Genomic DNA, 16,126 nt, shown 5'->3' on the forward strand with positions numbered 1-16,126 from the left:
GTAAAATGGGGATTAACTGTGAGCCTCACGTGGGACGACCTGATGACCCTGTATCTACCCCAGCGCTTAGAACGGTGCTTTGCACATAGTAAGTGCTTAACAAATACCAACATTATTAAACAAAAACTCCTCACCATTGATTTGAAAACACTCCATCTCCTTGCTTCCTTCTACCTCAACTCGCTACTCTCCTACTACAACCCAGCCCGCACGCTTTCCTCCTTTAGCGCTGAGCTTCTCACCGGACCTTGATCTCGTCTATCTCACCGCAAACTCCTCACCATTGATTTGAAAACACTCCATCTCCTTGCTCCCTCCTACCTCGACTCGCTCTCCCAGCTCTGCCACTTGTCAGCTGTGTGACTGGGGGCAAGTCACTTAACTTCTCTGGGCCTCAGTGCCCTCATCTGTAAAATGGGGATTGATTGTGAGCCTCACGGGGGACAACCTGATGACCCTGTATCTCCCCCGGCGCTTAGAACAGTGCTCTGCACATAGTAAGCGCTTAACAAATCCCAAACATTATTATTATTACTCTCCTACTACAACCCAGCCCGCACGTTTTCCTCCTTTAACGCTGGGCTTCTCACTGTACCTCGATCTCGTCTATCTCACCGCCGACCCCTCGCCCGTGTCCTCCCTCTGGCCTGGAACGCCTTCCCTCCTCAAATCTGACAGACCGTTACTCACCCCCTCCTTTAAAGCCTTATTGAAAACAACCTCCTCCAAGAGGCCTTCCCTCACTCAGCCTCCCTTTCCTCTTCTCTCTCTCCCTTCCGCGTCACCCTACCTTGCTCCCTGTATCCCCCTCTCCCCCCCAAGCCCCACAGCACCTACGTACGTATCTCTCATTTATTTATTTAGATTAATTGTCTCTCTCCCCCTCTAGTCTGTAAACTCGTCGTGGACAGGGAATGTGTCCGTTTGTTGTGGTGTCGTCCTGTCCCAAGCACTTAGTACAGCGCTCTGCACACAGTGAGCGCTCAATAAATATGATCGAATGAATGAATCAATCAGTGGTATTCATTGAGTGTTTACTGTCTGCAAAGCACTGTACTAAGCATGTGGGAAAGTGTACTGTAGCAGATTCGGTAGACGCTTTGCCTGCCCACAACAAGCCTACAGTCGTGTAATACAACAGAGCTGGTAATCACGGTCCTTCTCCACAGGGAGCTTATAGTCTACAAGAGGTTGCTAAATGTAGTGCCAAGAAACAAATTGGAAATTGGGAAGCAGCGTGGCTCAGTGGAAAGAGCCTGGGCTGCGGAGTCAGAGGTCATGGGTTCGACTCCCGGCTCTGCCACTTGCCAGCTGTGTGACTGTGGGCGAGTCACTTCACTTCTCTGGGCCTCAGTGACCTCATCTGTAAAATGGGGATTAACTGTGAGCCTCACGTGGGGCGACCTGATGACCCTGTATCTCCCCCAGCGCTTAGAACAGTGCTCTGCACATAGTAAGCGCTTAACAAATACCAACATTATTATTAATATTATTAAATATGGACAGATATAGGAGAAAAGGAGCAGAAATGGTTGGATTTCCAGCCCAGCCTGGCTTCTCAGAGTTACGACATAACTCTGTTTAGGACAGATTTCCACTGCTGTTCACGTTTTTGGCTCCAATCCGACATCACACCCATAAGGGTTACACGGCAGTTGTTATCGATCATTCCAGTTGCAGAGATCACGTGCAACCTGGATAAGCTAATTCATATAATTTTCTGACTGCTTAACATGTTCGTTTGATTTTGGTACTATTGAGTTAAAGGATACAACTGTCAGGGAAGTCCTTTATTTACACTGAAATTATAAAGTATTCACTTGATAAATTCCATGTAATTACTTAAGATTAAAATGAACAAGTTATCTCCATTTCTGCCAGCTGCAAGAGTCAGTAACAATCCTGTAATATTGGGTTAAAGAAGGGAATAAAAGCTGTTCCCGCTGAAGCAACTGAAGAACTAAGGAATTCCTTGCTATATAACTTCTCCTCCCTAATACAGCCTATGTTTTGGGGTCACTGTGGAACTTTCATGCCGCACCAATAAGGTGTCTCTTTGGAGCCATCATCCAGGAAAAAGCAAAGAGCGAAGGAAATTCATAAATTTACAAGGTCCCTTTCGCCTCCTTTCAATCCATGTCTAGTTTGTTCTTTATAATTTCTTAAGATGCTTAGTTCAGTGCTGTGTAACTGGAGGATATTCAGTAAATATTGTTGACCTACTGGCTCTAGCGCTTCATGTTTTTGGAAGAAATTTTCTTTGAGAAGATTCCGGGGTTTTTTTGGTGGTTTTTTTTCTAAATGTTTTTTTAATTCATTCATTCAATAGTATTTATTGAGCGCTTACTATGTGCAGAGCACTGTACTAAGCACTTGGAATGTACAAATCGGTAACAGAGACAGTCCCTGCCCTCTGACGGGCTTACAGTCTAATCAACGTTGGTATTTGTGAAGCGCTTGCTATGTGCAGAGCACTGTTCTAAGCTCTGGGGTAGATACAGGGTAATCAGGTTGTCTCATGTGAGGCTCACAGTCTTAATCCCCATTTTACAGATGAGGTCACTGAGGCACAGAGAAGTGAAGTGACTTGCCCACAGTCACACAGCTGACAAGCGACAGAGCCTGGATTCGAAATCAAACAGGGAAAAGCAACCATAGGGTGCCAATCCGACGTTTAATGGGATTGGCGTGTTGCAGATAGCATTAATGGTTTTGGATCCATGTGTCACCAGACTTTCCCAGAGCAGCTAATGACTCTGGGTGGGAAAAGATTTGGGGGGCAAAGCAGTCTGCTGTCTCCACCACCTTCCCCCCAACCCCCCACCCCAGCCCCTTGGTTCAGGACTGGGCCTGGCTGGAAAGAAAGAAGGATGTTGGCTCCTTTTCAGGCTTTTTCTCCCTCAGGTTGTCTCAGCAAGGCCTAGATTTTTCGCGCTCCCTGGAGCTGAACTGGATCGCCCCGGCACCTGGCGGTGGCTGGGTTCGTGCCTGGCCCTGGGCTGGGAATTAATCCTCTCCTGCTCCTTTTCACCGTGCAGACGAGCAATAAATGCATTTTTGCAGCTGGCATACGGTGACACGGGGTGGAGGCTTGAAGAGACAACCCATGTTCCATAGCTGCCCGTGGCGCGATTCGCTTGGCTGAGCACATTTATCTATTTTCTACACATTACTGGGCAGCAGCTAAGATTAGCCGTGTTAGAGTTTAGAAGACAAATTCTCAACTGCAGGCATTTTATGAACTTGTGGGCTGCAGTTTAAGTGCAGGTCCCTATTTATACCCATAAATCAGGGAATCATTGAGTCACAAGGGACCCTGAAGGGACTTGTAGTTTGTCCTCCCCTGCTTTCGGGGGAGAATCATATTGAAACCACTCCAGAGAGATGAAATTCTATCTTATTTTTAAAGGCTGGTAGGAAGAGATTCCTCAATCTCCTTGTCAATCAACCAGTGGTGTTTATTGAGCACTTACCGTGTGCAGAGCACCGTACTAAATGCTTGGGAGAGTGCAGTTGAATAGGGTTGATGGACAAAATCCCTGCCCTCTAGGAGCTTGCAGTCTAGTGAGGAACCTGTTTAACCATCTGAATTTGAATATAACCCTGATCCTTATTCTTGCAGTTAAAATTTAGGATTCTTTCGTTAGAGTTTGCAAGCACATCTCTTCCTTTTTTTTAATCATCCAGTGTCTCTTTGATGTCTCTCTCGTCTACTATAATGGTGTTTTTAATTTTGGGGGTGAGTTTTTTTTATTTTGGGTAGAAGTGGGTTTTGCATTTGCAATTTGGTGTGGAGCAGATCATGAAGTAATTAGGGCCTTTGGCAGTGAGCCTGACTGGAGAATCTGTTCAATTCTATCTTCAGACCAATTAATCAATCAATTGTATTACTGTGTGCAGATCACTGAGCTAAGTGCTTGGGAGAGTACAGTACAACAGAGTTGATAGACGTGTTGCCCTCCCACAATGAGCTTGCCATCTGGAGGGGTGACAGACATTAATATAAATAAATAAATTGTGGATATGGGGTCGACCCATATAAATAAAGATAACTCGATAATAATAAATAAATAAAGGTCTGTCTTTTCCTAGGCAAGGCATAATGTTCTAAGTATGGTCCAATCTTGGCATTGCTATATAAAGAGAATCCAGATGATCTTCATTTTTGTCTAATAGTAATGCTGAGTTTACATAGCACCAGAGTGCGAGGTATCTGAGCAAATCCAGCAGAAAGCGTAATACATTCAGGTGAAGCCTTAATAAGCAGCGTGGCTCAGTGGAAAGAGCCCGGGCTTCGGAGTCAGAGGTCATGGGTTCGACTCCCGCCTCTGCCACTTGTCAGCTGTGTGACTGTGGTTAAGTCACTTCACTTCTCTGGGCCTCAGTGACCTCATCTGTAAAATGGGGATTGACTGTGAGCCTGACGTGGGACAACCTGATTACCCTGTATCTCCCCCAGCGCTTAGAACAGTGCTCGGCACGTAGTAAGTGCTTAACAAATACCAACATTATTATTATTATTATTATTAATAAAAGAAGTTGATAAAATTACGAAAAGTTCTGTCAGTGCTTACTATATCTAAAGAAAATCCCATAGCCATGTGCTATTAATGTCTCTCTCTTTTCTACGATGAAGTTCTCACTTGGGTCATTTTTATTACTATTAACAAGATCTTTCCTGTAAAATAATATTTCCTTGATGGCAAAAGTTAGTGGCGATTCCACAGTAAGGATTCAGAGATTTTAAGGCTGCTAGTTGTGAACACGAATATATGTTGGCAAGGGTGTTTTGGGCTTGAGAGTAGAAGATGCCATGCAGAGAGAAATTATTCCAAGTTAGGAACATCGAGAACTATTTTCCATCCCAGGGCTTTTCTAGAGTTCTCAGTTTAATGAAGTGGATCTGGACTGGTAGGTGGGTAATTCAGAGCAGTTCTTTTCCTGAGAAGAGACTTGGTAATCCTTGATAAATATCAGGTTCGAAAAATGTACAGCCAATCACCTTTCTTCTGGAAAATTGTCACCTCAAGCTGGCATAGTGACTTTCCCAAAGATTAGATATTGACTTCGCTTCTGTTTCCTGGAGATAAGATAAATCTTCAGCCCTGGGAAAATTGTAAGTCCCTCCGTTCATTCTCCGGAGCTCATGTAAGCATCTTTGGATTCCTGGGAAAGTAACGACCCCCGGAATCGATTTGCCTAATAAGATGTGAATTATTTCCACAGGCCGTGAGGCCCGGCTGCCCCTCCGCATCAAAGGAGAAGGAATGGGGCCTAAAACCGTCTTCAACTTTGACATGTTGGATATTGGGAAGGCCTTCGTGGGGTCGAGGCACAGTTATGAGGTGAGCAACTGGGATGGTTCTGCCCTTTGCCCGGCCCTTTTATTTCTGCAAAATCCTTTGTCATAATTGGTAGTAACCGTTTCCCCCCAGATAGCCCGGGACATTCCCTTCGGAGTCAGAGGTCATGGGTTCGACTCCCGGCTCTGCCACTTGTCAGCTGTGTGACTGTGGGCGAGTCACTTCACTTCTCTGTGCCTCAGTTACCTCATCTACAAAAGGGGGATTAACTGTGAGCCTCACGTGGGACGACCTGATGACCCTGTATCTCCCCCAGCGCTTAGAAGAGTGCGCTGCACATAGTAAGCGCTTAACAGATACCAACATTATTATTCCCTGGGTGGGTTCAAAGCACTGTAAAGGAGACAGCCATGGGAAGGGGTGATGGGTAGTCGGTGAAGGGAAGGGAGTAAGCAGCAGAAGGAGCCCTGCTTTGCTTTGTACCCTGAAGCACTGTAGCGTAGCGGCAGTTTTCTCCTGTCATCTGCTCCAGCAGCCGCTGCTTTTCACCAGAAGGAGGATGACTTGGATTCTGGGAAGACCCCTGGTATGACCTAGGGTGAGGATCCTCTCCCGGTGCTTAGTGTTTTCTATGTAATAAGCACTCAGTAAATACGATCGATCGATCGACCGACCTCCCGAGTCCGCAGGGATATGGCTGCTAAAAAGGGCCGGATATGCCGTCTTTAAACTTGCTTCACTTAATCTCTCAGGATTTTTCCTAAGTATAAGTGACTGTCTTAAAGTATCTTGCCCTTCCCCTTTTGTCTCTCCAGGAATATTAGTGTTAATCCTTTCGTTCTCACTTGTTCTCCGGCATTTTATAGGAGATTCTTATGCATAGCCCTTGAATCCAGGTTTTTCCAAACAGTGAAGGCCTGCCTTCTTTTATTCTTCTCACCTGGAAGCAGTTGTAAATGGTTTCTTTTCTGTCTGTAGAGGTCTTCATCCCTGTTTAAATCTTAGTCATTTTTGACCTCATTTCCTCATAAGAACACTCTTACCCTCTGTGCACAGTAAGTGCTCAATAAATTCCATTGCTTGATTCATATTTTCTATTGAACCTTCCAGCCTCTTCATCCTTTATTTTAGGCAAACTGAGAGCACCTGCCTTGACAGAGCTTTTCCTTTTGCTTTCTTGTCATCCAGTGTCAGTTAAAACGTCCTCTCTAGTTTCCTGTATCTACTATACTCTCCCAAGTGCTTAGTACAGTGTTCCGCCCAAAGTAGGCACTCAGTAAGTACAGTTGATTGATTTCAAATGTACTGAAAGTCTAGATCTGACTTCCTTCCAAATAAAAGCTTTGCTGATGGATAGCCCCTTGCTAAAGTAATTGAATAATGCCAAAAAGGGATTCTGAAATTTTTACTGACCACTTAATTATTTCTATTCATCCATTTGATGGAAAGTATCTTGCACTGGAAGTGACATGTACAAAGTCATATTCCAAGGCAAAGTCCTCAAACTCTGTGCTTCTGATTTGTGGCTTTTAATCAGTCCTAGCAAAAAGGGAATACTGATACCTTGTGAAAATAGATTAATTGGAGTGCTTCAGTTTGATTGGTTAATACCGCTCAGTTTGGCAATTTCTATAAACCTTAAATAGTAATCAATTACTAAAAAAAATAAATGTTCCCATCTTATACAGGCAAGTCAGTTCCCAGTTTGCTGATAGATTCAGTGTTCCCCAATCCACAGATACTGGTTGTCTTTTACCCAACCTACTATTTTTGAAATATCTCATACCTCTATATTTTTAATACTTTTATGGTATTTCTTAAGTGCTTACTATGTGCCAGGCACTGTATTCTGTGCTGGAGTAGGTACAAGCTAATTAGGTTGGACACAGTCCTTGTGCCACTTGGGGCTTACAGTTTTAATCTCTGTTTTACAGATCAGATAACTGAGGCACAGAAAAATTAAGTGACGTGCCCAAGTTCACACAGCAGGTGTGGCAGAGCCAGGATTAGAACCCAGGTCCCCTGACTCCTAAGCCTCTGCTCCTTCCACTAGGCCTCACTGCTTCTCAATAATTTGCAGTCAAAACATTTTACATTTCTCAAAACCTAAGCAGTCTTCAGGTAGTCATATAAATATGTGTAATTGCAGAAAACGGGCACCACTACGTGATTATTTTTGGTATGTATTCTTTATGTTATTATACTTAATTCGTGACTCAATTTCTAGACCTGCTACATAACCTCTCTGTGACCCATCTCAGCTAAATTTCATTTATTACTGTTTTCGGTGTGTCGTCCCGATGTCCGAGTCCAGGTCGTCAGAGAAAGTATTTCTCTTAGATTAAGGATATTTGGGTTCTGTGAGGCTAAAGCTGGCTAACAAAGGTGATGACTACACATGTGCTTTAATAATAGTTGGTAATTACGGTATTTGTTAAGTGCTTACTCTGTGCCAAGCACTTTTCTCAGCGCTGGCGTAGATACAAGATAATCAGGTTGGACACAGTCCTTGTCCCCCATGGGGCTCCCACTCTTAATCTCCAGTTTACAGATGAGGTAACTGAGACCCAGAGAAGTGAAGTGACCGGCCTAACGTCACACAGCAGACAAGTGGCGGGGCTGGGATTAGAACCCACCTCCTTCTGACTCCCAGGCCTGAGCTCTACCCGCTAAGCCATGCTGCCTTAAAATGTGCTGCATCCCTGCCTCCTTATTCTTTTGAAGCACTCTGTTTTCCAGTAGATACGTTCATTCATTCATTCAAAAGTATTTATTGAGCGCTTACTATGTGCAGGGCACTGTACTAAGTGCTTGGAAGGGACGATTCGGCAACAGATAGGGACAATCCCTGCCCGATGACGGGCTCACAGTCTAAGTGGGGGAGGATTTGCAATACCCAGCTAATTACCGTCAAGATATACTTAAATAATCTGGATAATGTGTTAGAATATACCCGTGTACAGGAGGATTTATGCAACCAACTCCAGTATAAGTCAAAGGGTGGCTCCCCTTCTAGCTCGTTGTGGGCAGGGAATGTGTCTGTTCCTTGTTGTCTTGTACTCTCCCAAGCGCTTAGTACAGTGCTCAATAAATACGACTGACCGACCCACCCACCATCTAGGCCTAGCGGAGGGATTGTGGGTCTGAGTCAGGGCACCTGGATTCTAAACCCAGCTCCTCCTCCTGCCTGCTGTGTGACCTTGAGCAAGTCACTGAACTACGAAGTGCGTAACAAATCTGTTATTATTATTATTGTTGTTGTTATTACAGCATGATCCCGTCATCGACTCCTCTGTGCAGGTCCTCTCGGTCCTTCAATCTCAAATCCGGGCTCCTCCGTTTTCTCTTAATGTGAGACTCCATCTTCATCCTTTTGAAGTGTGGCCCCTAAAAAAACCCTTCTATCACCACTATGTATTTTTTCCTGTATTTAACAAGAATGAAAACTTACTCCTCCTTTAGTTGCATTGTGCCCTAATTATTGTGTCTGAAATAATTCAGAACTTCCTAGAGCATAACGCTCCTGCAGATATTGTGACTATTGAAAAAAAAAAATAGCCTTTGTAAGCCATGTAGTTGAATCGGGTACCTTTTTGTCAAAAAAAATTTCTAGCTTTTATGATCAATTTCTGCAATTTCATTAGTAGACACTTTTTTAACTTGCAAACAAATGCTACTTTTTTTTTGAGCATAATGGCTATTTCCATAGACCTAGACAAATAGGAAAGTGATACATATGTTTGCATGAGGATTTCTTTTAGCTGATCGAAGCAATCACTGAGATGTTAGTTTTTCCCCAAGTCTCAGAATACCTTACTGGTGGTACTAAATAAAATAAATGGTGGTATTTATTAAGCGCTTACTATGGACAAGGCACTGTTCTAAGCGCTGGGGGATACAAGGCAATCGGGTTGTCCCATGTGGGGCTCACAGTTTTTAATCCCCATTTTACAGACGAGGTAACTGAGGCACAGAGAAGTTAAGTGACTTACCCCAAGTCACACAGCTGGCAAGCGGCGGAGCTGGGATTTGAACCCGTGACCTTTGACTCCCAAGCCCGGGCCCCTTCCACTGAGCCACGTACTAGTCGTGTTCCTGTAGTGATATACTCCAAATCAATATTCACTTATTCATTCGATCGTATTTATTGAACGCTTAATACGTGCAGAGCACTGTATTAAGCGCCTGGGAGAGTACAATATAACAATAAACAGACACATTCCCTGTATCGTGAATGAGGTTACCTTCCGCGTCTTTCAGGATTTGCAGCAAACTTTAGGAACGAACTGAGCCCAATGTTAACCTTAAAAAACAGTATCTCTAAATGGCATTTTGAGTGTTTATGAAATTATTTTATTAGTTTTATGAGATTATTTGTTTATGAAGTTATTCTAGTAGAATAGATCAGAATCCCAAGTAGACCTTTAAAGTGGACAGTCCTAGGCCTCTCCCATTTAATCAGAAACCTCATCCACTCAATGAATCAGTGGTATTCAGTGAAATTTAATGGGTGCAGGATGTTGTAGAAAGCACTTGGGCAAGTACAATACAATCGAGTTGGTAGACACAATCCCTGCCCAGAAGAAGTCTACATCATTTTCCAAGAATGAGAAAATGCCTTTGTCTAATATATTTATTCAGTTCCTTCATATTCAAACACAATCTGCTCTCATGAATTAATGCAATGATTCCATAGGCCTGGCCATTTTATAGCACTTCTAATATATTAAGCTCATCTTTTAATTTTTCTCTTTAAAATGAATAGCCTGGTCTTCCGAGACCGGATTCCTGGTTTGTAATTTTTCTTCAACTTAATTTTATGCCTCATATGTAACTTCCCTTTGCCTTCAGATCCCTCCTAATACCCATCTTTCAACATCTGCAGCACCCTCTTGGGCAAGTTACAGACTCTTTTTAATTAACACAAGCCCTCAGCATGTTTGTAATCTCCAAATTGCTGCACTGTTTCCCCAGTCACCATTAAATTGTATAATTTCATTTTTATCTTGAAATTTCACTATCAGATTATAGGAGGCATGATCAAAACTTTAGCTCCAGTGTGTAGTTTGAGTATTACCCCTGTGTATTCAGAGTTCTGGTTTAATTTGCAACCTGTGTAAATCGGATGTAGAATACTCCTCGACATCCATATTTAACAAAAACTCTATTTCAGGTTCAGTTCAAAGTGTCTTCAGAGTCCAGTCTAATCTTTTTCCATTCATTCGTGTATTTTCTATCTCAGGTCTATCTCTATTAATCCATGGTTGTCCGTTTTCCCTACGATAAATCGCTCAAGTGTGCGCTGTTGTTTTGAATCAACTGTACTTGTTATTTCCTTTGACTCTTAGAGAGGAAAAATGATTGCACATTATACACTAGAACATTTTTCTAAATGCAGAACATCTCTGACCGTGTAAGCTCACTGTGGGCAGTGAGCGTGCCTGCCAACTCTGTCGTCTGGTACTCTCCCAAGCACGTAGTCCAGTGTTCCGCATACAGTAAGCACTCAATAAATACCGTTGATCGATCGATTCTTATTGTATTTTTTACAATTTGATGATATTTCCATTCTCACTCTACAGTTCTGCTGCTTTTCTATGGTATTTGTGAAGCGCTATGTGCCAGGCTCTGAACTAAGCTCTAGGATAGATACAAGATAATCAGGTTGGACACAGTCCGTGTTCATTCATTCGTTCATTCACTCGTGTTTATCGAGGACTTACTGTGCGCAGATCACTCTACTAAGCTTCTGGGAGAGTACAATATAACAGTAAACAGACGCATTCCCTGCCCAGAAGTCTACAACGTTTTCCAAGAATGAGAAAATGCCTTTTTCTAATATATTTATTCAGTTCCTTCATATTCAAACACAATCTGCTCTCATGAATTAATGCAATGATTCCATAGGCCTGGCCCAGCGAGCTTATTTGGGGCTCACAGTCTTATTCCCCATTTTGTGGATGCGTTTATCCCCATTTGTATGACTAGGAGCCTGCTTTCGCAGTAGAAAGAACTCAGAGAGAAAGTAGAAACAATTAATCTTGGAGTTAAAGCTGCTATGCTTGGATCTCCCAAACTTCAGTGGGAAGACTAGTTTCCTGCACCTCAAAAAGCAACTTGGCTTTGCCGAGCGCTCATCTAGATGGTAGAGGAAAAGAAATCATACATTCAGTTCTCGGCTCCCTACTCCATAATGTCTTTAACAGCTTCATTTCTGATTTGAAATATCTACTGTTCCTGCAAGAGTAGCAGAAGACCCCTAGAAATACACGGTCGTCTCAGAAATCCACCCCCATTCATTAGCAGCAAACAAAAACACAGCGATCTAAACAAGTATTAAATGAGGTGATGCATCACGTTAGACATTTTTGAGAAGTAGGCGGTGGCAGGATAGGACGTGGAAGGTGTTTCCTAAAACAAGTATTTTGTGCCTTGTGCCTTTTTAATGCCGATGCCTTATTGCCTCTCTCCATCGATTTATTCTTTTCCTTACTTGCGTTTCATCTGAATAGCTTCTAGGTGTCCTTAGTCACTGCTGATCTTAGCAGATGAATACGTAATCAGCGTGGCTCAGTGGAAAGAGCCTGGGCTTCGGAGTCAGAGGTCATGGGTTCGACTCCCGGCTCTGCCACTTGTCAGCTGTGGGACTGTGGGCGAGTCACTTCACTTCTCTGTGCCTCAGTTCCCTCATCTGTAAAATGGGGATTAAGATTGTGAGCCCCACGTGGGACAACCTGATGACCCTGTATCTCCCCCAGCGCTTAGAACAGTGCTCTACACATAGTAAGCGCTTAACAAATACCAACATTAATCCTATTTATCGAGCTCTTACTCTGTGTAGAGAGCTGTACCTAAGTGCGTGAGAGAGTACAATGCAAAAGAGTTGGTTGCCCGCAAAGAATTTACTGACTAGATTAGAGAAGCAGCGTGGCTCAGTGTAAAGAGCCCGGGCTTGGGAGTCAGAGGTCATGGGTTCGAATCCCGGCTCTGCCGCTTGTCATCTCTGTGACCTTGGGCCAGTCACTTAACTTCTCTGTGCCCCAGTCACCTCATCTGTAAAAATGGGGATTAAAACTGTGAGCCCCACGTGGGACAACCTGATGACCTTGTATCCCCTCAGCGCTCAGAACAGTGCTTTGCACATAGTAAGCGCTTAACAAATTAACAAATACCACCGTTATTATTAGAGAGGCAATGAGTTACAGCCCGTTTTATCCAGGAGTTGCCAGGATTGTGAAGGGGAAAACGAGTAGGTGGTAGAACTGTTTTGATCTAATCCCCCTCAGTGGAATTGAAATGCTCAGATGATACCAATATACAAAAACCATTACGGTTTTGGCCTCCAACTCTTGGTTTATTTGTGTCTAAATAAGATGGGGTGTCCTGCGGTGAAAACCTTCCCCCTCAAAGACGTTGATCCATACTCAGTGGAAAGGGGGAAATGGGGCCAGAGTGGCCACTGTGGGGGCATCAGAGGGCCGGACAAGTGTCCAGCAACAACAGGTCAGTTGGGTGAGAGAGGAACGAGGCTGAATCCGCCCCTCCTTCGCGGCTTCCTCTTCTGCCAAGCCTGGCTGACTTGCCCTAGGGTTGCCCACATTCGTTCATTCAGTCGTATCTATTGAGCGCTTCCTGTGTGCAGAGCACTGTACTAGGCGCTTGGGAGAGTACAATACAGCAATGAACAGTCACATTCCCTGCCCACAATGGGTTGACAGTCTAGAGGGGTGGAGACAGACACCAATACACCACGCCTCCCCTTCTCCCTCTTCCTTACTCCCTTCTTTCACTCAGTAGTATTTATTGAGTGCTTACTATGTGCACAGCACTGTAGTAAGCGCTTGGAATGGACAGTTCGGCAACAGAGAGTGTCCATCCCTGCCCAGTGACGGGCTCACGGTCTAAACGGGGGATACAGACGGCAAAGCGAAAGAGAAGAAAACAAAAACGAGACATCGGCAAGATAAATAGAATCGAGGAGCTGTACACCTCATTAACAAAATAAATAGGGTAATAAATAATATATACAAATGAGCACAGTGCTGAAGGGAGGGGAAGGGGGAAGAACAGAGGGAAAGGGGGGCTCGGTCTGGGAAGGCCTGCTGGAGGAGGTGAGCTCTCAGTACCTCCTTCCTCTTCCTCCTCCTTCCTCCTCCTCCTCCTCGATCATTTCAACCTGTGTAGAACAGATCGGTTCAATCTTTTGAGAAGAGAGACCCCTTGCATTGCCTTTTCATCATTGGTTTTTTTTAATATATCTAGGCAATTCTGTCAAACAAGGGAGGCATCGATGCTCTCTTTAACTTGATCCCTCCGTCTACCGCGTTGGGCTCCTGCTTCACCTTTAACCCCAATGAAGGCATCATCGAACCAGGTGGGGTTCAGGCCATCCAGATTTCCTTCAGTTCCGCCATCCTGGGAGAGTTTAAAGAACATTTTCTATTCAACGTGAATGGATCCCCTGAGCCTGTGAAATTGACAATCAGGTAATGTACGTTTGGGACGGATAAACCTTGGAAAAGGGAGGGGTTTTACCAAATCTTTCCTGAATTTCAACTCTGGACTTTGTATTGAATCTTCATAAAGATCCCATTTGTTGAACCGAGGCAATTTCACACAGCACCCAGTTCATTCATTCATTCATTCATTCATTCATTCATTCAATTGTATTTATTGAGTGCTCACTGTATGCAGAGCACTGTACTAAGCGCTTGGGAAGTACAGTTTGGCAACAGATAGAGACAATCCCTACCCAGCAATGGGCTCACAAGAACGGGCTCACAGTAATGATGATAATAACGATAATAATGTTGGTATTTGTTAAGCGCTTACTGTGTGCCAAGCACTGTTCTAAGCACTGGGGTAGATACAAGGTGATCAGGTTGTCCCAGGTGGGGCTCTCAGTCTTCATCCCCATTTGACAGCTGAGGTCACTGAGGCCCAGAGAAGTGAAGTGACTTGCCTAAAGTCATCAGAGCTGACAAGTGGCGGGGCCGGGATTAGAACCCACGACCTCTGACTCCCGAGTCGGGGCTCTTTCCACTAAGCCATGCTGCCTCTCTAGGTGCGGTGTACTTTACTGCGTGCTTGGGAAACACAGGATAAACAGTGAAAACAGATTGTTTGGAAGAACAGCCCTCCTTAATGAACCTCCTCCATCTATCATCCCTGATTTTTCTCTTTTCCTCTCCTATTCTTCCTCCAGTAATCCCTTATGGATCTCTTGACCCCGAATGTATCCAAACCCTTCTTGAACCTGGACCTTTCTCTCCCTGTGGCATTTCTTTCCTAATTAGCCTCACCTCTTACTTCTACTACGATTACTGCTACTAAAATAATAATGGTGGCCTTTGTTAAGCGTCTACTATGTGCTAAGCACTTTACAAGGCCCCAGGGTAGGTAGGAGATTATCAGGTCAGACAGAGTCCCTGTTCTAAGTGGAAGGAGAGCAGGAATCCGCATCTCCCGAGTGAAGCCGAGCTAAGAGGGCAAGGTGCCGGGCTCCCGCCCCACCCCAGATTACCGTGGGCCACCGGGAGCAACGGCTGGGACACGCTAAATCAGGAGCAAGCCCACCCAAGCCCTTTGTGGTTTAGGGCTTATCTCACGGCGGCGAGGACTAGAAGTCTCCAGGAGGCCATTAGAATGAGCCTGGTAGTTAGTGGATCTGAAGCGGACGTACATCTGAGGAGCAAAGAAAACTGGGGTGGCCTCTCATAGAAGATCCTGTCTCCTCTCCGCTAAATTATGCTATTTTTCTCAGGCCCGTTGAGAGAGTTGGGCGGTAGGAAGACGGTGGGTCCTCCCCAACCCAATCTGGAAGACTCCAGACCGCTTAGCTTCCTCTTTGCTGTTTTAATCAGTCAGTCAGTGGAATTTACTGAGCACTTATGACGGGCAGGGTAATGATAATCATGTTGGTACTTGTTAAGCGCTGGGTTCTGAGCGCTGGGGGTAGACACGGGGTAATCAGGTTGTCCCACGTGGGGCTCACAGTCTTTAATCCCCATTTTTACAGATGAGGTGACTGAGGCACAGAGAAGTTAAGTGACTGGCCCAAGGTCACAGAGCTGACAAGTGGCGGAGCCGGGATGAGAACGCACGACCTCTGACTCTCAAGCCCGGGCTCTTTCCACTGAGCCACGCTGCTTCTCTACTGTCCGGACCGCTCGGGAGAGTCCAATACGACTGAATTAACTGACACGTTCCCTGTCCGTAATCCATCTGGAACTGGGGCTTCTTAACTTTCCAGGATTTACTAGCCCTGCTCTGCCTCTTTCTCCACTCCACCTCCCTGAACAAGGAGACTGTAAATTCGTATACCAATTTTTAAAGTTTTATTAAGGCTTTGGTTTCTGCTGCAACAGCGCATTTTGTTTCTTACTTCTGACCTAATGACTGGGCACTGTGGACAAGTTAGAGTCAGCCAGAGGTGGCCAGGGTATTTGAGATAAGGTGTTCTCTAATCTCCCCTCTATGAACTCCCATTGTTCAAATCCTTACAAGCGGCTGCTTCTACTTGAAATTCAAGCTTAACCTCCATATTCTCCAGGAAGGGCATTTCTTATGTTTTTAAAATACGTGTAATGGGAACAGTTGCTTCATCAAGTCATATAAGGAAATTTCAATTTTTCAAAAACCGCAGTGTATGATCATATAAATTCCCAATCTTCTCTTTCAGAAATGTTTTTTTTCCCCTTATTCATATTGAGAAACAGGAATAATAGAATCTTCTATTACCTTAGTGGGTTCTTGCCTACGTTTGAGGCCAGGTGAAGCAAGAACAGAAATTTTACTGGAAGAATAGCTTTCCGTAGAAATGA

General features: G+C 44.4%; 1 protein-coding gene across 9 annotated transcripts in view; it reads left to right on the forward strand.

The window, feature by feature from the left end:
- Window positions 1-16,126, forward strand: part of HYDIN (HYDIN axonemal central pair apparatus protein) — a 335,154-nt gene that overhangs the window by 130,901 nt on the left and 188,127 nt on the right. For all 9 annotated transcript variants that reach the window (XR_005660565.1, XM_029074826.1, XM_039913571.1 and 6 more), the window contains 2 exons: window positions 5,227-5,345; window positions 13,566-13,789. Coding sequence is in view for 8 of the 9 variants with exons in the window: in XM_029074826.1 (XP_028930659.1) it covers window positions 5,227-5,345; window positions 13,566-13,789 (343 nt within the window). In the remaining variant the exon portion in view is untranslated. The remainder of the gene's footprint in view (window positions 1-5,226; window positions 5,346-13,565; window positions 13,790-16,126) is intronic.

Source organism: Ornithorhynchus anatinus, chromosome 11 (assembly GCF_004115215.2).
Source record: "Ornithorhynchus anatinus isolate Pmale09 chromosome 11, mOrnAna1.pri.v4, whole genome shotgun sequence".
In the NCBI taxonomy this organism is placed as follows: domain Eukaryota; kingdom Metazoa; phylum Chordata; class Mammalia; order Monotremata; family Ornithorhynchidae; genus Ornithorhynchus; species Ornithorhynchus anatinus.